Source organism: Acromyrmex echinatior, chromosome 18 (genome assembly GCF_024713525.1).
Source record: "Acromyrmex echinatior isolate Ae372 chromosome 18, ASM2471352v2, whole genome shotgun sequence".
NCBI lineage: Eukaryota > Metazoa > Arthropoda > Insecta > Hymenoptera > Formicidae > Acromyrmex > Acromyrmex echinatior.
Genome location: NC_141869.1, coordinates 3,305,867 through 3,327,762, shown reverse-complemented (window position 1 = coordinate 3,327,762; position 21,896 = coordinate 3,305,867). Strand labels below are relative to the sequence as shown.

At 39.0% G+C, this 21,896-nt stretch overlaps 2 protein-coding genes across 7 annotated transcripts in view; one reads left to right on the top strand and one right to left on the bottom strand.

Annotated features, from left to right (window-relative positions):
• Pdk1 (Phosphoinositide-dependent kinase 1) overlaps positions 1–17,586 on the top strand; it is a 384,329-nt gene extending 366,743 nt beyond the window's left edge. For all 4 annotated transcript variants that reach the window (XM_087415474.1, XM_087415473.1, XM_087415472.1 and 1 more), the window contains 3 exons: positions 10,596–10,835; positions 10,968–12,335; positions 12,548–17,586. In XM_087415474.1, coding sequence (XP_087271600.1) covers positions 10,665–10,835; positions 10,968–12,335; positions 12,548–12,661 — 1,653 coding nt within the window. In that variant the 5' untranslated portion in view covers positions 10,596–10,664 and the 3' untranslated portion in view covers positions 12,662–17,586. The remainder of the gene's footprint in view (positions 1–10,595; positions 10,836–10,967; positions 12,336–12,547) is intronic.
• On the bottom strand, positions 17,576–19,560 carry Aptx (aprataxin). Of its 3 annotated transcripts, none has more exons than XM_087415477.1 (4): positions 19,475–19,560; positions 18,451–18,779; positions 18,111–18,244; positions 17,576–18,051 (listed from the first exon to the last, which is right to left on the bottom strand). In XM_087415477.1, the coding sequence occupies exons 2-4, from the start codon at positions 18,765–18,767 to the stop codon at positions 17,888–17,890; spliced, it is 615 nt and encodes a 204-aa protein (XP_087271603.1). In that variant the 5' UTR covers positions 18,768–18,779; positions 19,475–19,560; the 3' UTR covers positions 17,576–17,887. The 3 variants fall into 3 exon arrangements, with proteins under 3 accessions (XP_087271603.1, XP_011052478.1, XP_087271602.1); XM_011054176.2 differs by having other exon boundaries at positions 19,320–19,541; XM_087415476.1 differs by lacking the exon at positions 19,475–19,560 and adding an exon at positions 19,122–19,290.
• Positions 19,561–21,896: the final 2,336 nt, after the last annotated feature.

The window sequence follows — 21,896 nt, the reverse complement described above, 5'->3', positions numbered from 1 at the left end:
CGAGAGAGAAGAGATACTCCGGCTTGGCTCGAACATATAGATAGCGCGAGAGAAACGCGCGTGATAAGTTGGCATGCGACGAGGATGACGAGGCTGTTTGTAACGCCGACGTTTCAGTTAAGTGCGAGACGATCTAGCGTTTGATTGTGTATCACGCGACTTGATGAAAAACACAAAAATGAGCGAATTTTTACTACGGTATTTATCGTATCATTGGCAAACACCCAGGGAATTTGCTCGCTTTTGTGTTATTACATGACTTGATGAAAATCATAAAAATTAGCGAATTTTTACTAGATTATTTATCATCTCATTGGTAAACACCCAGAGAATTTGCTCGCTTTTGTCATACGACTTTATGAAAAATCTAAAACGTTTATAATATTGATAAACATTTTGTGAAGTTGCTTGCTTTTGCAATTTTCATTCTTATAATTATCACAATTTAATGGGAATTACAAAAAGGAACGAATTTCCTGAAATATTGACATGTCACTTGCACTTTGCAACGCTCAAGTGTATTTATTTATCTCGTTTTAAGTACAAAATTTCTGGGATTTCAACCAACGTAAACAAATCTTATGATTTCATTGATCGAGTGAATTTGTTCTTAATGAATTCGCTCCGCCTAATAATAGTACTTTATTTTTATGACTTTTACCGAATGGGATGATGCACAATGGGGTGAACTCTGGCGTTTGCTTTTTGCTTTCTGGAAGATTGGCGGGAAGACTCGCGGTATCTTACGTGCGATCAGAAGTAGACATTTACAACGCTCAGCCGAGAGCGAGTTATCGCGCTGATTCTTGAAGCAGCCTCGTCGCGAAGTCCACTTTTGCAACGCTGGCGAACAATGTCAATTATCACGACAATCGGAACGAGGATACACCCGATATATATATATATATATGTAGATCGATCGATAAATAAATATGTAGACCGTCACCACGGTGTTTACGCGACGGATTATGGCGAGGCTCGTGAAGTATGTGAGATCCGAGGAAGAACGAAACTTGTTCATTTCAGGACAAGAGAGAACGGGCAGTGAAATAAATAACGGGGGAAGAGAGAGAAAGAGAGAGAGAGAGAAGAGAAGAGGTTATTATTCTGCCTCACAGCATGAATAATTTACACGCTCAAATTTAAATAAATTCGCCCGCCACCGCCGTTGTCGTCGTCATCGGTTTGAAAAACCGTAAGCGCGTAATCTCGACGTCGGCTCGATGGTTGTTTACGGTCGCGCGTTGCGCGCAGTTAATTTTAAACGAATTCGCCGGATATCGTCGCCGGGTATCTCGTCTCGTTCGTTATCGTCCGGTTATTTATGTTATTCCGTGAAATTACTTAGAAGCCCGTTAATTAGGTCTCCAACCGATGCAACGCTCGTAAACAACGTGTGACGTAAGCTGAACATATACCGCTGTATTATAACAAATAATGAGGAACGGACGAGCGATAATATTCGCGGACTGGCAAAACATTATTCGTCGTTGAAAAATCGGAAGGAGGAAAAAAGAAAGATTTGTCTGGGCGCACTCGAATTGGCTGCCGATACTGATAATCGATCGTGGCTTCTAGCTTCGTCGAACTCATTTCACACAGGAAAGATCAGTTTTGTTGAAGTATTTAAAAATTTAGCTAGATAAATTGAAAAGTAATTTTGTTTGGATCTTCAAAATAATTATGTAGAATACTTAAACTGGAAGACTTGCTAGAATGTAACTTTTTGCAGCATTGTCATTAACGTTTAAGTGTTGTACATAATTATTTTGATAGCTAAACAAAATTATTTTCAGTTTACATATTTAGCTGAATTTTTAGATACATGGAAAACTGATTTTACTGAAGTATCTAACAATTTGGATACAGATTTGAAAATAATTGTTTGAAACGTCAAAATAATTACGTAGAAATCTCAAACATGATGATCAATGCTGCAAGAAGTTTTGACATTTCTAGCAAGCAGTTTGAGCGTCCTTCGTAATTATTTTTATTATTCAACAGAATTATTTTTAAATCTGTATCTAGCTAAATTTTTATTAGACTTGAGCAAAATCGTTCTTTTCGTTTACAATCCTTGTTTTCGGTGCGTTCGACGATTCCGATAGCAGAATATCGCGACCGAGTATCAGTTGGGCGACATCCTCTTATGGCCGAAAATAAAAATAAAAAAAAAAGGAAAGAAAAAAGAGAGAGAAAGAGAGAGCGCGAGTGAGCGATTATGGAAACTAACGGAGGCCGTAAGGTCGTCATTGGCGATCGTGACACGTGAACTGCGGATGACCGAGTGAGATTCCGTCACGCCCGCATACGAGGAGAGGATGTCGCAGTATAAGCGCGTCCACGGATGATGTCTCCCGACACCGAAAAACATGTTTGGTCCGCGACCGGTTGTTTATACGATATATACCATGTGAAAGCAAACACTTTAAAGATCATCGAAGCGTCGCGCGTCGTCGGGAGCTCGATCTTCGTCCCGAAATGTGTTATCTTTGACGGTCGCAGCGCAAATAAAAAGGAGGAAAAAGATAAAAAAAAAATAGAGAAGAAAAAAAGGAAATTAAGAAAGGATTTCTTCACTGGATGTGCTAAACTGACGAAACGTATTCGGCAATTAATTAAATATTATTCTCGTCTCGACGCAAACCTAAATAAGACCTTACGTGAAATACGTCACGGTGGATAATAACGCTTGCTAATGTATCGTAACGCAAATACCAACATGGGCGAAATTACGATCTACGCGTGCCCGTGGCACCTTCGGATTAAACCACCCGGCCCCGGTGTGCTGGTAGCGCATAATTCTCGAAACTTTGTCCTGGCCGTGATGCAAGGAACGCGGGGAAACTCTCCAGCCTTTACCTCGGGAGTTGCATGCGAATTGAAAAACAGTTGAGGGTGTACTCGCATAACTAACGGAACCGCACGTTATCGCCACTAGCTTTTGACAACGTCGTTATATACTATGTATTTATTTCGTATTACATACTGTTCCATCGAATCCTTCCTTGTATCATAATATAATATATAACAGTGGAGATATAATTAGCGTGTTGACCACACGATTAGAAGATCGATTGATGTATCTCAATTTGTTAGTTTTAATTTTTAGGTATTATTTTTAGGTATCATTTTGTTACCTCAAGTGGGCATCGCATGTCGCACTACTTCACAGTTCCATTAATACATGTTAATATCCAGTCTAGCGCTATTTATGCACGCTTCACGACAATAACGATACACACTTGTACTAGAAACGTTATTGCCGCACCTCTTGACTTTTCTCCCCCTCCCCCCATACGATCGGAATGCACACAATCATGCGATGCGTGCGCATACCACGATCCGACAGGAAGATCACCCTCGGAGACTAACTATTGTCTGCTCTCGAGGCGGATCGCAACAAAGTCGAAATGTATTTAAGGTCGACTGTTGCTCTGTCGAGAATCTCGTATCCCCCGAAAATCTTTTCTAGCACACAGACGGCTTTTTCCATGCAACGGAGAGACTCTGTAACAGAGAGTAGCTATCTCACCTATCCTTAGCATTCAGTCTCACGCTTTAGTGCTATTCATTCATTGTATAGAAACATATTTTCTTCTCACTCACTGGGCCCTTAATTAAAGGAAGAACCGATGGAACGAAATGTATATTGGCAAATGATTTCGTTACCTGAGGGGCGCAAAGCTTTGATCAATCTTTTATTTTCGCAAATAATCCGTTTCGCGGAGGGAACGAATCTCCCTCCACTGAGTTATAAATATATAAAAAAAAGGCTACGGTCGATACAAACACTTGATACAATGCTGCACGACATTATCGCGTTCCTTCCACGAACGATGATATTGCTGATCTGTACTTTGTACTTATCGCCAATTTTTACTTGACGGCTTTAACAGCTCCCTCCGCTCTTTATTATCTATTATATCACCATTCGCGTGCGCTCTGTCGCGTACACTATACACTTCGTACTTTCGCTTAAAATACTTATCGCGTAGTCTAACAAATATTTTCTCTTGCTTTCTCGATTAATCAACGAGTATCGATTAACTCTTGTGAATGAACAATATATACACACACACACACACACACACATATATATATATATATATATATATATATATACACGCAAGGTGTGTAGATAAGAATACAAGTATATATATATACTTGTATTCTTTTCTATTATGATAATTCAATTTTATTCTATCGATACGTTTATTTTTAAGTTTAGTCTACCTTCGTCTTATAGTCTTCGACGAGACGATGGCTTATTCCGTACCAGAACGGCGTGTCGCGGGGACAAACCGTATTCTATTCAATTCCACTCGTTCTCGTTCTCTCCTCGTCGAACGAACGCCTTTATTCGTCGGCATCGGCGGCGCGTGATCCAATTTAACCGCGCTCGCTCGCGACATGTTTCTCTCAGCGTCTGCGAATGCAAAACATCTCATTCACGGGCAAAAGTGCTGGCCGCCTGCGCCAATAGGCGTAGTCCCTTACCTGCGAGAGCGGCAAAAACGAGAGTAGTGGCGCGCGAGCGCGCGAGAGAGACGGAGCGTAGAGGTCGAGAAACGCGGGAGGAGAGAAGGAAGGAGGCAGACGACGACGACGACGACGACGGCGGCGGTGGCGGCGGCGGCGGCGGCGACGGGTATATAGAGAGAGCGTCGCCCTCTCCTTCGCCTCCCTTCGTCCTCTATCCGCGCGAAGGGAAAGGGAAAGGAGGGAAGGGTAAAACCCGCGTACCGGGAGAGAACACGGAACGCCATAAGATGGAGGAAAAAGAGAGAGAGAGAGAGAAGAGAAGAGAAGAGAAGACGAGAGAATGTGCATGCGGGAGAAAGAGAGAGGAGACGCGCGCGGGGCTAAAATTAGAATGTCCGTTGGAATGCCGCTGGTAGTGATGGTGTGTACAGGATGATTCAGCGAGTGAGAAAGAAAAACAGAGAGAGAGAGAGAGAGAGAGGGAGAGAGGGAGAGAGAGGGAGGGAGCAACGGAGGAGATATGCGCGGGATAGTTTATTCCGTCCTGCAACGAAGCCTCTAAGGACGCATAGCGGATACTCGCGTGCGAGTGCGACGTACATAACGAAGAGGCACCGGAAAGCGGTCGATTTTGTGACTATGAGGTTTTTTCTCTCCTTCTTTCTCTTTCGCGCTCTTTTTTTTTCCTCTGGCTGTTCTTTTCTCGCGCGTCTTTTATACTCCCGTCGCCGGAAATAGATTCGCATATCGACGCGCTCCGAGAATAGTCCTTAACTTTTTTCATCGGAAGATTTCACGAGGCGGACGATAGTAGAATAGAATAGTAGTAATCTTGGTAGTAGTAATAGCAGCAGCAGCGGCGATAGTACTATGTGATTCGATGCTATTTTCAAATGGGACATTATTTTCGTCTTGCGCTGCTTTCGCATTTATGAACGACCTGATTATCGAAACTTGTGAATTCAGAAGTTCTACTCAAAATTATCTATTCTCAAAATTATCATTTCATCGTGGCACTTCCAATTCTCAATAATAGCATGAAAAGTAGTCTCATAATTAAAAAGCTTCATTTCTACAATTATATTGTAGAATCTCAGTGTTATCTTGTTTTAGATTCTAAAAATTCTTCACGTATTTCTCCAAATTATTTTAACGTAACATTTTTTCCAATTATTAATATCACTGAAATACAATTCTTACAATTAAAAAGCTCGATTCTTCAATTATAGAATCTCAGAGTTTAGATACTGGATTCTAAATCCTTCACCAACGTTCTTCTCGCGATTCATTCTATAAATAGCGGCTACCAATTTTTGTGGGACCGTAGGCCGGCCACGTCTCTTCTTGGGGACTTCACGACCGAAATTCAAATACCACCGATTGCTTTTCAAATACTTCAGCGAAATCCTCCTGTCCTTCCCCGCGCGAATATCGTTATCTGCGATCTAAGCAAATCTTTCCTAGGTCATTCAACGACGGACTTGCCCACGTATCGATTAATTCTGCAAGATTCCCCACCTTGTCTCGCGTTTGCGAAATGTTCGGTATCTGGTGTCGGTGGTTATACCTCCGTCGTCGATACGTGGAAGGTAGAGGCAGGGTGGGGAATAGATAGATAAGCAAATAAATAAACTAGCGGGGCAAGGTGAGTCCGAGGCGACGGACGTGCGAGAAAGAGAGAGAGAGAGAGAGAGAGAGAGAGCAAGAAAGATAGCCTCGAGTAGGACCGGTGATTCTCGGGCGAACGTTCTTGGACGAGGTCGACGGCCTGACACGGATGGTTGACGCCGTGGGGCCCGGCTCGTAACCGGCCTGGGAAGAAGAACGAGAAAAGGTAGATAAAGAGAGGAAAGGAAAGGGCCCACCGCTGTGGAGCAAATGACGCATTTTCGCCCTCCGCGAAGACGATAGATCGCCCTGTGTACCCCCCGGCTCGGTGATCGGTCTGGGTCAGCTGGCAATTCTCCTACTTCGATACTCGTTCTCCCTTTCTAGATTGCAGAGGAAGGATCGAAATGATCGTCAAGTATATAGATCGCTCTTGAACTAACAGGGTGGTCCTGTGCCCGTTTCTAGTATATATTAATTTTAATCTCGATTCAACTTACTGTTCATCTTTTTCTAGTTTCAAGAATTAGAAAAGGATAAAAGATTGAATCGATCTTAATTCTCTATTGAGTACAGCGAGTGTCTCAGAGTGTATCGTATCCCTGCTCGTCGATCTCTCTCTCTCTCTCTCTCTCTCGCACGCTCGTCATCCCCCTTCTTCCTTCGTAAAAGTGTGATCGATGGACGACGAGACGGGACGGGTGGCACGAAATTGGGGCGTTGCGTATTTATCGCTCCTATCTCGCCGCTATTTACCGTACCTGCGGCTTTTCGCCGCCGGCCTGCTTTTATCGTCCGCTCATTTTACTCCCCCCTCCTCCATTTCTCTCCCCGTTTCTCACCGTTATAACTTGTACAATACGCGCGCGGCCGGATATTTTTTTATTAGATTTCTTTTTTCATTCGCCGCCGCTAATCGAACGCTTCCTCGCGCGGCAGTTTATTCTTCTCTCGAATATTTCTCTTATATCCTCTGTTATTGATGCCACGAGAATTAATTAATATCTTTAAGAAACGCTTGGCGTCGCGTTTATTTCAATTTGATCAGCAAGAATTCTGTTTTTTTTTTAAATTATTTATTATATATTTAGATATTTATATTTATTTGCTACCATTTTTTAACATATATTTTTGTTTAATTGTTTACGAATTTTCTATTAAAAATAATCTTGTTTTAGAGCAAATTTTCTCTGGGAAATAGAATGTTTATATTTTATATTTACTTCCATTACACAATTTCATTAAACAACAGTATTTATCTCTTGTAATTTATTATTTTTTTTCAAATTTTTCCTCTTTTACATTATATAATCTACTCATATTTTAGAGAGGATATACGTTTAAAATTATATAAATGAAATAATACGACATTCGTCGTCGACGTTTCGTTTCCAACAAATAGTGCTTCATTACGGCGACTCGGAAAATCGTAAAAGCCGAGACTGCCTGATGAAGTGATAAAACTTAATTCGGCCGTACAAACAACGTTCGTTCGTGTTTTTCACGGGCCGCCTTGCCGTCTATCTACCCTGATTTTACGATTTTTGCGGAGGTTTTTACGGAGGCGGGGGTTTATTTTTATTGGCGGCGTTACCCCGCGTCGGGGAGGCGCGGCGATTCGAAATTACGACGGAGTCGTAAGAAAATCCGGCATATAAAACGGCGAAGAAACCATCCCTGTTCGAGCACGATTCGCGTTTATCACCGTCGGTTTTAATGCAATTCTCGTCAAAATTATTCCTTGGCTCGGAGTCGGGAAAACATCGCGGTACATCAAGATTAATTTCACTCGCGAACAATTAATTATCCGATTCCCGCCTCGTTATATCGCTCCCTGCGTGCGACTCAGTCGTCTGCGATTGTTGTTATTGCGTATCGAATCTCGCCGCCGCGACTTAAGAAGATTCCGCGCACGTGGAGTATTTCTCCTTGTCGAACATCTGTCGCAAATAATCGTAAAGCTGAATTCAATGAGCTGCGCATAATACGTTGTCGCCAGTCGCAGTTTTACGTCATCCATCACGCCATGATTTCCAGTAGAGTAGACATAATTATTCAATCATTATTTGGTTGCGATAAGATATCCACGGAGATTAATGACATGAAATAACCAAGGGTATATATGGATGAGTTTGTGTTTGATGTTTGGACCTTCATGTTTTATCATACGACAGATGTTTGCAAAATAACGATGGAAGCCGAGAGATGGGATTTTTTTTCCTTAATTAACATGTCAAACAGCCGATAGCTTTTGAATCGAAAAAGTTTCATTATAAAATCTTGTGTAGCTAAATAATTTTAATGTAAAATTTCATTATTGGGACATAATTTAGATATTATTAGCAGAGAATCGTGAGAACAGATTATATATAAATTAATTTAAAAATTTTATCAAAATTCAAGAGTCCTGCATTCAGAAAAAAAATATAGTGATAGCAGCTATAAAGGTGACAGTTACAAGTTTTATATGTAGAATTTATTTCATTGTATATATATATATATATATATATATATATTAGGTGTTGGAATTAATTCGTAGCGTTTTACAAGTGATGGGAAGTACTTTCATTAATGTATTTTTTAATGCTCATGTGAAATAAATAACATTCTTTCATTAAAAACGCTACGAATTAATTCCAACACCTAATATATATACATATAATTGAATAAATCACATGTATATATTAATTGTACATATAAAAGTTGTCATTTTTATAGTTGAAACTATTACTATATATTTTTTTGTGAATAGGAGGAGCCGGTTCGCCTATCTTGCTTTCGAAGCGCAAAGCTTAGATTCTTCTCTTCAATATCTTCAATCGTCAATGAAGACTCTTGAAAGAGAAGAAGATATGATAAAAGATCGCGCACGTTCGTCGATCGCGAAAGGCGGGAAACCTGTTGCGATCTTTCGTATACAAAGCGTTTTTTCGATGGAAGCCCAACGATAATGACAACGGAAAGAAGAGCTCGATCGTCTTTCGAACCGGAAACGAGGGACGATTAGGACTGCACGAAAGAGAGACATTTATCTGGCAGGAACTCCCGCGATCATGATCATCCTCTCGGAGCGGAAATACTCGAGCTCTCGGCACTTTCTCGTCGGGGCCGGTTTTCGGCTTCACCCTTCGACCATTGAATTTCATACCTCTTTCTAAACGTAGTATTTAATCGTCTTCAACCCCCCCGGCAAGATTACGGAGCAGGTACCAGGTGGAACATCTGTTGCTCAACCTGTATCGCGCTATAATGCCTTTTACGCTCCAGTACCGATCCCTTTTGCGATTTTTTTCGTCGGTTATGTGAATAGGAGGAACCAGAGCGTGCGTGAGAGAACACCCAGTCGTTTGGCGCATTATAAAAAGCGTCTGCTCGCAAACGGGTCGCAATTACGCACTAGGTCTCATAGAGAGGTAGCCAACAATAATCTCTTCCGTTGTAACGAGGGAAATCCGCTCGGGGAAAACGTTTCTTGCTGGTCTCAGCCTCGAGTCGTCGTTCCTGTTCCCTCGATCTTGCATCATGATCTTATTAATGGATACAAATTCGTCTTCTAACCCGCTGGTCCTTCGAATTCTCATAATTAAAGTCGTTTCGTATTCAGATGTTAAGCAACAACTTGTCCAACTAGCGATTATAATATTGCTCCATATATACACATTATAAATATATGTATATATATATATATATATATATATATTTTAAATATATATTTGCGTATCGAAAGAGGATGTGCTTCCGCAAAACATTTATGTAAATAATGGAACACGCGTGCGACTTACGAAAGCGCGCGTGATTAACCCCGTAAACTTTGGACTTCGGCCGCGTATAGCCTTGATCTTCCAGCGCGTGTGGGCCGCTCGTGGCCACGTGAATGCGTTTCCATTTTTCTGCATGGCGCACGAGAATGTGCGTGAACGACGTCTCTTTCTCTCTCTTCGCCATCGTCCTCTGACCCGCACGAAGTGACCACGTGCCAGTCGGTCGCGGTGACGTCACACTTCCGGTACGTGATTTCCTGGTACCGGACGACCGTTGGCGGATGAGAGGAGTTAAGTACCGGACACGGGAGGTTCGCGCCTCCTCCTCCGCCGCCTCCTCTGCGCGAGTGTCTCTCGCGTCTTCCGGAGCGGAAAGGATAATAAGTGCCTCGCGAGCAAATATTTGCAAACGGAAGGGCGACTGTCGTCCTAACGTCTTGAACTCTGTAGTTGCATTTTTTTTTTTAAATTAAATTAGGAAACGATCGAAGAATTTTAGACCTACCTCAATTTTAGATTAATTCCGCGATTAGAAGCGAAGCGACGTTTATTTTCGGTCTCGCGTGATCTCTGACTTGATACTTTTTCAAATTTATAACACTATCAGCAGAAAGTTACATGAAGTGACAAGACTGTAGATCTTATTTTATTTTAACGATTAGTTATCGATGCGCGAGAAAGTAGTAGAATAGTCAGACGATCACGGACAGTGTGTCTAATAAGTCGTGTTTCTTCTTACAGCGTGTGGCGAACCAGGCGCTTACCGTTTCGCCACAGCCGGCAGTAACGGTGGAGGGGCCGGTGTCCAAAATGTCTCCACCGACGAACGACGTGAACAACGGTGTGGTAGCGTCTCCTAGCACCCTGGCGCCTCGGGTTCCACCGACCACGAACCCGTCCCTCACCAACCCACCGACGCACAAGCGTACCCCGAAGGACTTCATCTTCGGCAAGGTGATCGGCGAAGGAAGTTTCTCTACCGTAAGTCTCCTCCCCTTCATTGTTTTCATGAATTTAATAAAAAGAAACTTAATGCGAACGTAAATTGAAATGTTTTATAACAAGAAATATGAAAAGAGACAATAACGAATCTGTAATTTTTTAATCCGACAGGTTTACCTTGCCAAGGATATCCACACCAACAAGGAGTACGCGATTAAGGTGTGCGATAAGAGTCATATAATCAAGCAAAAGAAGACCGAGTACGTGAAACGCGAGAAGGAGGTGCTGAACATGCTCGCGGACGCCAAACACTCGTTCGTGCGACTGTTCTGCACCTTCCAGGACGCGGAGAGACTATACTTTGTCATGTCGTACGCTAAGAACGGCGAGCTCTTGCCTCACATCAACAAGGTGGGCTCCTTCGACATCGAATGTACCAAGTTCTACTCGGCCGAAATCTTACGCGGTCTCGAGTATTTGCATGGGCTCGGTATCATTCACCGAGATCTCAAGCCGGAGAACATCCTGCTGGACGAGAAGATGCACGTGCTCATTACCGACTTTGGCTGCGCCAAGATCCTCAAGGATGACCCGGAGATGCCCGCGGACGCGGACTCTCAACAGCAACAGCGTTTTAGGGAACGCAGCGGCTCCTTCGTCGGTACCGCTCAGTATGTGTCACCAGAGCTACTGACCAACAATAGCGTGAGCAGAGCATCCGATCTCTGGGCCTTGGGCTGTCTTGTCTACCAAATGGTCGCTGGCCTGCCGCCTTTCCGTTCGAGGAGCGAGTACGTGATGTTCCAGAAGATCCTGAAACTCGAGTATGATATACCGGACGGTTTCTGCGAGTTGGCCAGATCGTTCGTTAATCAGTTGCTCGTTTTGGAGCCGACGCAACGATTGGGCGCTCTGGACGAGCACGGCGCTGGTTATCCCAGCATCCGAGCGCATCCCTTCTTCGAGGGTGTCGACTTCGAAACCCTTCACGAGCAGACACCGCCACCTATTTATCCGTATTTGCCCGGCACGTCGGAACGAGAAGAGTTGAGGTCGCAATACAGGGTGCCTGATAATCTTGAACCCGGTCTGGACCATAAACAACTCACCAGGCTTCTCTGGCTGAGTACCGAAGATACCGATGATGACAACAGTACTGGCGCAGAGCAACGCGCTGTTAACGCGTTCTTCAACGAGATAATCGCAAGCGTGGACAAGCCACTGAGGAGGTGCACTAACAACAGATCCGACAGCGGCGCTAACATCGCCAATCTGACACCGGAACAGATCAAGATGCGACTAGAGAAACAGCGCACCACGAATCAGTGGCACTCTTTCGTCGAGGGTAATCTTATACTGAAACAGGGCTTCGTCAATAAGAGGAAAGGCCTGTTCGCCAGGCGGAGAATGCTCCTCCTTACCACCGGACCACATCTGTACTACGTCGATCCCTTCAATAATGTTCTCAAGGGTGAGATACCCTGGAGTCCAGAACTGAGGGTCGAGCCGAAGAATTTCAAGATCTTCTTCGTTCATACGGTAAGTGTTTTAGAATATTGTTAAAGTAAATTATTGAGCATCCGATACTTTTGTACTTTTGTACCTTTTTGACAAAGAGATGGAGAGATGGAGAAAGAAATTAAAATCATACCTTTCGATGTTTCCGTTTGTATTCAATTTCTATAAAAATGGAACATATATTTGAAATATACACATCAAATATATCTAAACTTCGATGTTTTTGTTTATAGCCAAACAGGACATACTATCTCGAAGATCCCGAGGGATTTGCACTGGAATGGTGCAGAGCAATCGAGGAGACACGAGTCCACTGTTATGGCCTGCAGGAAATGACCACTGCTTAAAATGAAAACTGGAGAGATCCAAAAGACAGAACGAACACATAATAAGTGGTAAAGTCCGCGAGTGGTTATCGCCAAGGTTCTCGACGAGAAGAATTGGCGACTCGATTGTTCACGTATTAGCCCATTGTAAAAAGTAAACTAGTAGACTTATCGCGCGCATTCCGATTGGTGCGCTCTGTACAGTTTATAGGCAGAAATTCATTAAGCAAAAATTTCTACCTCCGTCATCGAGAATCACCGTCGCGCGGTGTCCATTATCACTTACGTTCGCTATTTATTGATGACCTTTTAGAGAGAGAATCGTATCATTCACGCGCGAAAACCGCACGATGCGTGCGCGAAGAATAGACGGAGGATTAGAGAAATTTTTAGCCAAGGCTTCGGCTGTGTATTCGCAGCGCCTATTGCCGTGTGACGTAACTCGCGTGAGATCGAGGTCGCCCCGAGGCAAAGAAAAATGAAGTTCACGCACCCGTAAATTTCAATGTTTACAATTCTCGTGATATGTATAATCCGGATCCCATGGCACGAGCAGAAATTTCCACGCGGCTTTCGAAGAATAAAAATTATTAGGTGTTGGAATTAATTCGTAGCGTTTTTAATGAAAGAATGTTATTTATTTCACATGAGCATTAAAAAATACATTAATGAAAGTACTTCCCATCACTTTCTACTACTTTTGACCATCTTTCGGGCAGTGAATGAATACCGCGTCGGAAGAACTGTTCATCTTTAGATGAAATCCAGGAATCGAACCATTTTGTACAATCTTCGTAAGATGTGAACTTCTGCTCGCACAAGCTATGAGCTAATGATCGAAACAAGTGGTAGTCGCTAGGTGCAATATCAGGAGAATACGGCAGGTGCGGTAGCACTTCCCATTTAAGTGTTTCCAGGTATGTTTTTACCGGTTTTGCAACGTGTGGGCGAGCATTGTCGTGCAGCAAGATGACTTTATCGTGTCTTTCGAAGTATTCCGACCGTTTTTGCTTCAATGCACGGCTCAAGCGCATCAGTTGCCGTCGGTAGAGATCTCCAGTAACGGTTTCATGCGGTTTTAGCAGTTCGTAGTATATGACACCCTTCTGATCCCACCAAATACAGAGCAGGAGCTTTGAGCCATGGATATTGGGCTTTGCCACTGATGTTGATGGTTCGCCGGGCTTAACCCATGATTTTCTGCGCTTTGGATTGTCATAATGGATCCACTTTTCGTCACCGATGCAAAAAACCTTTTCTTTTCTGCCGTTGAAGCAGCAGTTCGCACGTGAGAAAACGTCTCTCAATATTCCTTGATTTCAATTCATATGGGACCCAATGTCCTTCCTTCTGGATCATGCCCAAACTTTTAAGACGTTTTCCTATTGTTGAGAAGTCAACTTCCAATGACGTAGATAATTCCTTTAAGTATTTGACATGAGTTTTCATTGAGCAGTGCCTGCAAATCGTTATCTTCAAATTTTTTCGGCTGACCAGGTCGCTCCTTGTCATCCAAGTCGAAATCACCAGCTTTAAAACGTGCAAACCACTTCCTACACGTTTGCTCAGCCAGAGCATGTTCACTATACACATCCACTAAAATACGATGAGCTTCAGCTGCACTTTTGTTCATATTAAAGTAATGAAGCAAAACTCCCCGCAAAAACACTTTATCTGGCACAAATTTTGACATATTCAATGAATTATACAGTATTGTTATTTATGATTTCAAGAAAGGTTATGTACGGCAAATGACGTCCTATGATAGATGTTTACAATGTATACAGAACTATAGGTAACAACGAAATAGTGTACTGCTTGTGCCATCTCTTGTAAAACGCTACGAATTAATTCCAACACCTAATAAAAAAAGGAAAAGCAAAAGACCGAATTGTGTCCCAGAAAGGAATGAAGGATCCGCCTGTTCGGAGGCGCCCTTGGTCGCGCAAAACACGCTTCGCACGACGCTATTGTAGTACTTTATTCCTAAATATAGTCCAATTCCATACACACACGCGGATAAAACGATGCGTATTTAGGTGAAATTAAAAGCTGCCGCGCGGTAATGTCATCGCGCGAGCTTAGACGTCAATTTAGCCAAAAAATGGGAAAAAAAGAAAACGAGAAACGCCGTGGAGGATAACGAGACACTACGCAGCTTTAACGAAACCGTTTTACGTCGCCTGTAAAGGATCCTCGGAATCTCGCGACGTTCCGGGCGATCTTTGCTCTCTTCGCAGTGTACAGACAGTATTCTTCGTTACGTCGTTCATCATCATCCCTCCCTCTCCCCCCCCCCCCCCGCCTTTCTTCGCGTATTTCGTATTCTCGACCCCTTTTCTCATAAATATTCTCTGTAAATATCATAAGCGCGTTTCTACGAAGAGCAGGCCACGTAAAAGCACTTTGTAATATAATAGATACGTAAATAGAATAAAAGGGGAAAATATCGTTGTCTTACCACGGCGTTTTTCGCTCGTTTAATTACGCTTCTCGTCGTCTGGCTTTCGCGGATTCGAGTGTGCGATCAGATGACTTGGGGAAATATCGCAGACAAGGGAAAGATCGGTGTTCGCCCTATCCTTCCTCCGTTCGAAATGGTAGCGATGAAGAAAAAAGGGGCATAGGAAATTTCATTTTCCCTCCCGCGAAAGACTTACATGCCCGTGACTCTAGATTAATATAGACGTTTTCGATAGCTTTAAGAGGCGCTATAGTAAAATTCGCTCTCGAGCATATCGCCGATTCATTTGTATATCGTTATCAGCGCGATTATTATTTATAATATAATTTACGTAATGTTCGAACGAAAATTATTATCACCCGCGACCGATGACGCGTACGAGTATTACGAGTATTCATTTTCCTCGCATATGTATAAATTAGATATTTAATTAAACACGGTCTCGCGCTTCGTTAATTTATTTCTACCGTTACTTGCCTCGAATTATTTATTCTCGTTTTTTTTTCCTCTTTTTAAATACTATGCGTCAAGGACCGTGACGTTCGTATATAGAGATTACAGACTAGTTAACTATTTCGCTACACCACTCCGTGCGACTATATATTTATATATATTAGAAAATATAGTGCTATTACTACTATTACTATTACTATCGTCACCACTGCGTTGTTGCTACGTTACTGCGTACATATATATATATTAAATATATTCTATATTATACGTCAACTATTGTCGTTAGACTTAGCTGTTTTTAGGTATATATATATATCTTTATTGTGAATACGTACTATCGCATTGAGAATAAGGAAGGAAATCGAGGTGCGATTCGACCATGATATCGCGATCGAGCCGTAGTCCAATGTGTATATAAAGTTGTACATTACTAAACATACGAAAATATTTATATAGATATATTGTACGGTATATATATATAAAATATTTATATAATGTAAATAGTTTGTAGTTAGGGGGAAAAACTGTATAAATGTTTATAGGGTAAAATCGCGTTTAGGTTTAATTCTCGTTAATTCTTGGCACGGCTCGTTCGCGATTCCGCTGACGAAAAACTTTAATTTTCTCTCTTTGTTTTTCTTTTTCTCTCTTTCTTTCTCGCATGACACAGACATATACAGGGTATTCGGGGGATGACCAGAGCGGTCGGTGGTTGGCGCGCGTTGCGTCGTGCGATGTTCGAAAAAATGGTGATTCTTTATGAATCGGCATTGTCCTCGCTGCCTAGTGGCTTTGCTCAAAATGACCGCTTTTGGCAGGCCGCGTACGGTGTGGGCGGACGGGAAACGAAAAGCGGGCGAGCAACCACCGTCAACGTCTCGACTCAGACTCCTTTCTTCTTTTTTCTAGTGAGAACCGATCGCGAAAGAGAGAGAGAGAGAGAGAGGGAGAGAGAGAAAATGTTAGTCTTTTAATTTAGAGAGAGAGAGAGAGAGAGAGAATTTCGCTTTAGGTGAATCGCGTCTTGATTTCGCAACGTAATCTGTCTACCGTGAACGAAGCACGTGTGTCATGGAATTTTGGTTTATATATATATATATATACATATACATATATCTCGCGTGAAGTCATACATAAAAAGATATATTTTTCGACATAGAAACAAATATATTCCCGTGCATTGTGTAAATATATCACACATCGACGTTGTGCTTCTTTTCCGGGGAGAGAGAAACAGTACGTACTATACAATATACATCCGATCGCCGATCTCGTATCTTGTCGAAGTCTTTTTCTTCTTTTCTGTATACGAGATAGGGAGAACGGATCGCGCGCGTCGTTTTCATCGCGGGGAAACTTTGCAGGTCCTGTATTTTGTGTAGGCGTTGCAAACTTTCAGATGGGAACGCGTGCGCGCGCGCGTCTTCTTCGAGGGGTATCCAACGGCGCGTTTCGATTTTTCCGAAAAAGGAACATTGTTGGATGTCTCTTTTGTTCGTCCGGCACTGTTCCTGAGATTCCTGCCGCCCTTCGGTCCGTACGTTTCGGACCTTCCCCTCTCACTATATTATATCATAGCGAAATAATCGGTTTGGACGTGACTTCGTAAGGGGACACACCAAGGCGCTACGTTTACTAAGAGAAGAGATATAACTAATTTAACTAGGCTAGAAGTTTTTTCAGAGGAGACGTATACTTAATTCGAAATTCTTACACTGTTACGATATCGTTTACGACCTGCGAAATAACAGCAAAATCTTGCGGATGTTCAGATGCCTACTGTTTCGATGCAGCAGAAACGTTCAACTATTGATTGCAGTATTACTAAATGTATACAGATTAAATGTAACACACTCTACACATAACACACACACACGCACACAACACACAAATACTGTCAATATACACTTGCGCAACCTACGAGAAGACTTTGTAAATAGTTAGGATATAATTGATATTATAGGCGCCAAGATGTATTAAGAATAACATCAAATTTATTCCGAATAAATCTTCCGAACTATCGCATAAACATGTCTTTATTAATCTTTCATGTCCCATTCCAAAAAATTTCCTTCATGCGATACATTACAATATTATAATTATAAGAAACATAATTTATATATCTTCTATGCAACGTAAAAATGTCATATTTTAGATATATATGCAATAACATTATACATGTTTTTTTGCTATGCATTACACTGTTTCAAGGTTGTAAGCTTATAAGTCTCAAAGATACAAAAAAAAAAGAATTTATTTTCTAAAGATAATTTATACGTTGTTTCATTATATAGAAGTTTTAAATTACATATTTATACATTATACGCTTTTCATGGCTTGCCGATGTGTGTTAACAAATGTCTTTTTAAATGTGGCATATTTTTCGGCTCCGTCGAGCATTTGTGACACTTCAATTTTGTGTTCAGATAGTTTGTACACATCTGCGGAGAAATCTTATTGATTTTGCCGTCTATGCGCAACTGACGGCATATATCTAAAATTCAATATGCTTTTATATGTAAATTATAATATAAATAAACATATGATACAAACCTTGCGAATGTAAAAAGAATGGCGTGGTAAAGGAGTTCCAATGATATTTAGTTTTAAGGCAAGGACTATTAAAATCCGTGCTTATTACATGTAGGTGCAGCCTTTGCATACTTGGCATCGCATGATAACCTATGCTGTTCAAGAATTAATATTGTCTTATAATTCTCAAATATATAAAAATAATTCTGTGCTACATTTTTTCTATATACTGTATATATATATATATATGTCTTTTATATATGTAAGACAGCATACATATACATTCTTATTTTGTCATATGTGTAATAGAATTAATTACTATTTATTATTACTATTAATACTGTTCTATTTTAAGACTCACAAGAATTCATGATCTGTTTGGTCTTTTATTAGATCACATGCAACATCGTGCATATATGTTAACAAATCTTGATGCTCTTTTTTGATACGCCATATATTGAGAATATCCTCTTTCGGTAAAATCAAATAATGAAATTGCGCTTTAGGATATTTATCTTTGATAACAACTATTTTATCATCTTCTCTGATTTTGCATTCAGGATCTTCCATTGATTTAAGTAAATTAGCTGACCAATGATGTTTTTTTGCAGTCGCTATTACATTAGTGGCTTTACGTTTCATTATCACAATTAATATAAATCGTAGTCGTTGAATCATGCTATCATTTATCTAAAAATATATATATATAAATTAATATATTATGTATATATGTGCGTATACACACACACACACACACACACACACACACACACACACACACACACACACACACACACATATATAAATTTATATACATATATGTACAGTGTTAAAACAAAAGTTTATAGCACTACGAATTACAAAATTCACGCAACTGTAACTTCTTTATTAAAAATGAAATTTAAATTAAAAAAAGAAATTTTAAAACTTAAAATCTTCACTTTTGAAATCTTCACTATATCTTTAGAGTTTCTGTAAGTTTGATAATTTTTTGATATGGAAAATAACGAGTTGAATAAATTGGAAATTTACTTTTTTATGGGATGTCATGTATCCAAGAAAAATTTATAGATATTTTCGAACATGAAAGTTTAAAATTTTTTCTACCAAACTCTTTTCAGAAATATTTCTAAGATTTCTGTTACTGAATTATCGCGTATTAAATAAAAGAAGGAGTTTGACTTTAAATATTACTGCCGATCGATTACGAAGTTAATACTTTTAACCTACAATATGTATATAGTGAGGCAGCTTTCATATTTTGCACTTTGACTTGCACTCTCACAATATATAACATAATTCTTGAATTCTGTACGTCTATATATAAATAAAAACGAGAGAAACACACGAATCAAACGAAATGATTTAAAAATATGAGATCTAACCAACAAATATCAACTTCAAAACACTTGGAAAATGGAAGATTAGGATTGTCGAAATCGCCTGTACACTACCGCCAGTACATCTACTTTCAGTTTGGGAACTATGTGACTACATACATTTTATCGATAAAATCGTATCGGTAGTAGATATTAGAGAGCCTATAATCAGAGTGGCGCCATACGAGAGATGATATTTTACGAGTCATATTTTAGCGACAATAAACAACGTTTTGTATAAAGTAATGTGCAATATTACAAAATGTACAATATTGTAATAGTACAAAATATATGAAATTTTATAATAAATATATGTAAAAGTTTTATTGTTTTATGTACAATATTTATTTATTACCATTTTTTAATTTGTCACAATTTTTGAGCAAAAATTTGAATTCAAAATTTAGAAAATAATGCGTTTAAAAAAGAGGGAATGGCTAAAACATGGCAGACCAATCACAAGTGATACCTATATGACGTTACTCTGATTGTAGGCTCTCTATCCCATTCTTATTCTTATAATTATATTTACAATTTGCAATTTGAATAAAGTTAGAACTCTTCTAATTGTATAAGCAAACTACATTTAATTTAAAATTGTGAAGAAAATTTGTATGAATAAAAATAAATCAACCTTAGAGGCCCTCCACACCCCCACCAATTTTTAATGGCGATCCTCTTTTCTTTGTAAGTATATTCTCCGTAAAAAAACGAGTTAGTCGGTTTTTGCAGATAAATATGTTTTAAATTTATTTTTTAATTTTATATCTCTCTTTTTTTCTTTAATTATTTTATTATATTTCATTAAAATCATATTGCATTATGATTAGCGAAATACAATAAAATAATTAACAATTACATTGCATAGCTTTTTAATATTATCTTTTATTGTAACCCTTTAATAATTATTTACAATACAATGTATAATAAAAAATGTTGTTCGAAATATAATAAGAATTATATTATAGGAGCACAATTAACAAAATTTAGTAATGAAGTATTATACGAAAATGTCGAAAATACATACGATAACATAAATTTTCTAAACCAATGTTTAATGAAATATTGATAAATGTGAAATGAAAATACTAATAACAATTAGATCGTACTTACTATTAATTATTAACTTGCGATTATATTATAAAACTTATTAATATCGTGATAAAAAGTCATTAATACATTTACGACAAGATTTTCATCGCATTTAAGATAATTATCCCGATAATTTGATCAAGGTCCCTCCACGTTGTGATAAGGTTAGTATCCGATACAAAGAAGAAAAAAATCTTCATAGAAAAGCGAACTTGATGTATTCTGATTTCACGTCACAATTCATAAGATCCATTTGCAAAAAAAAGTTAAGCAATCCGTTAAACACCAGCGGTCTTATTACAGAAGGATGTGAATTTCAAATCTTTCAGACCACTTATGATAGAAATAATTTTGGTAGCATCTTAATTACATTTTTATTGCATTTTTAATATAATATCAAAATTTGCGAGAAAATTATATGTTCTGCCACACATTACTACATCATCTCTTATTAAAAATAAAAAGATAAAATGATTTCCTTATGGAATGGTGATTACGAAGGAATATATTTAATAGTAATAAAATACATGCATTATTGTAATTTTTTATATGTATGAATACAAAAGTATCTCGGATATTAATTGTTCGAGATAAATCGAACTTGATAATAACAAAATTTTAAAGAACTAAGTATGCTTTCTGAAAAATTTGTTATATATAAAATTTAACAATCTTTTTTTTCTGCATTTTCAAAATTTTAATTATTAATATCCGCTAATATAAAGGTATCCATTCGACTTATCTCGAATTTTTTGTATCCACACATTTTTAATTAAATTCATGTAATCACGATATCATTGATAAAAGAACATAAGGTATTTTGATAAAAAAATTATCTAAATCGACAAAAATCAAAATTTGTTAAATATAATCTCGTAATATATCTGCATGTATTTTATCATAGAAAAGTATATACATATAAATTAATAATTAACAATATTCTGGAATGGCGGGATGTTTCCAATACCTAAAAATGATTTTAAAATAACAGTTAAAAAATTAAATATATACATTCGTAATCACATTTTTTTGTTAGAGCAATCATCGAAAAATAAGCAAATTATTTGCATAAAGCTTAAATTTATTTACTTAACAATTTGGATTTAAAAAAATAATCATTATATGTATATCCATACATTAAATATATAATATTAAATTCGTATTGTTATTAAGATATAATATTATTACTAACATTATTATTACTAGTGGGAGAACATTTAATAAAACAAAAAAAACGACGAAAATTGTATGTTAAAGTATACTACTAAATTAATTTCATAACTTGATTTTAAAATATATAGTATATAATTGTCTAACTCATTGACAAAATTACTTC

What these genes read in the sequence shown, in the direction of transcription:
- Aptx (XM_087415476.1), bottom strand. An exon ending in CAAACAGATCATGAATTCTT is followed by an intron (nt 18,245 to 18,450) that starts GTGAGTCTTAAA and finishes ATTCTTGAACAG; the next exon opens with CATAGGTTATCATGCGATGC. An exon ending in ATTCTTTTTACATTCGCAAG is followed by an intron (nt 18,052 to 18,110) that starts GTTTGTATCATA and finishes ATTGAATTTTAG; the next exon opens with ATATATGCCGTCAGTTGCGC.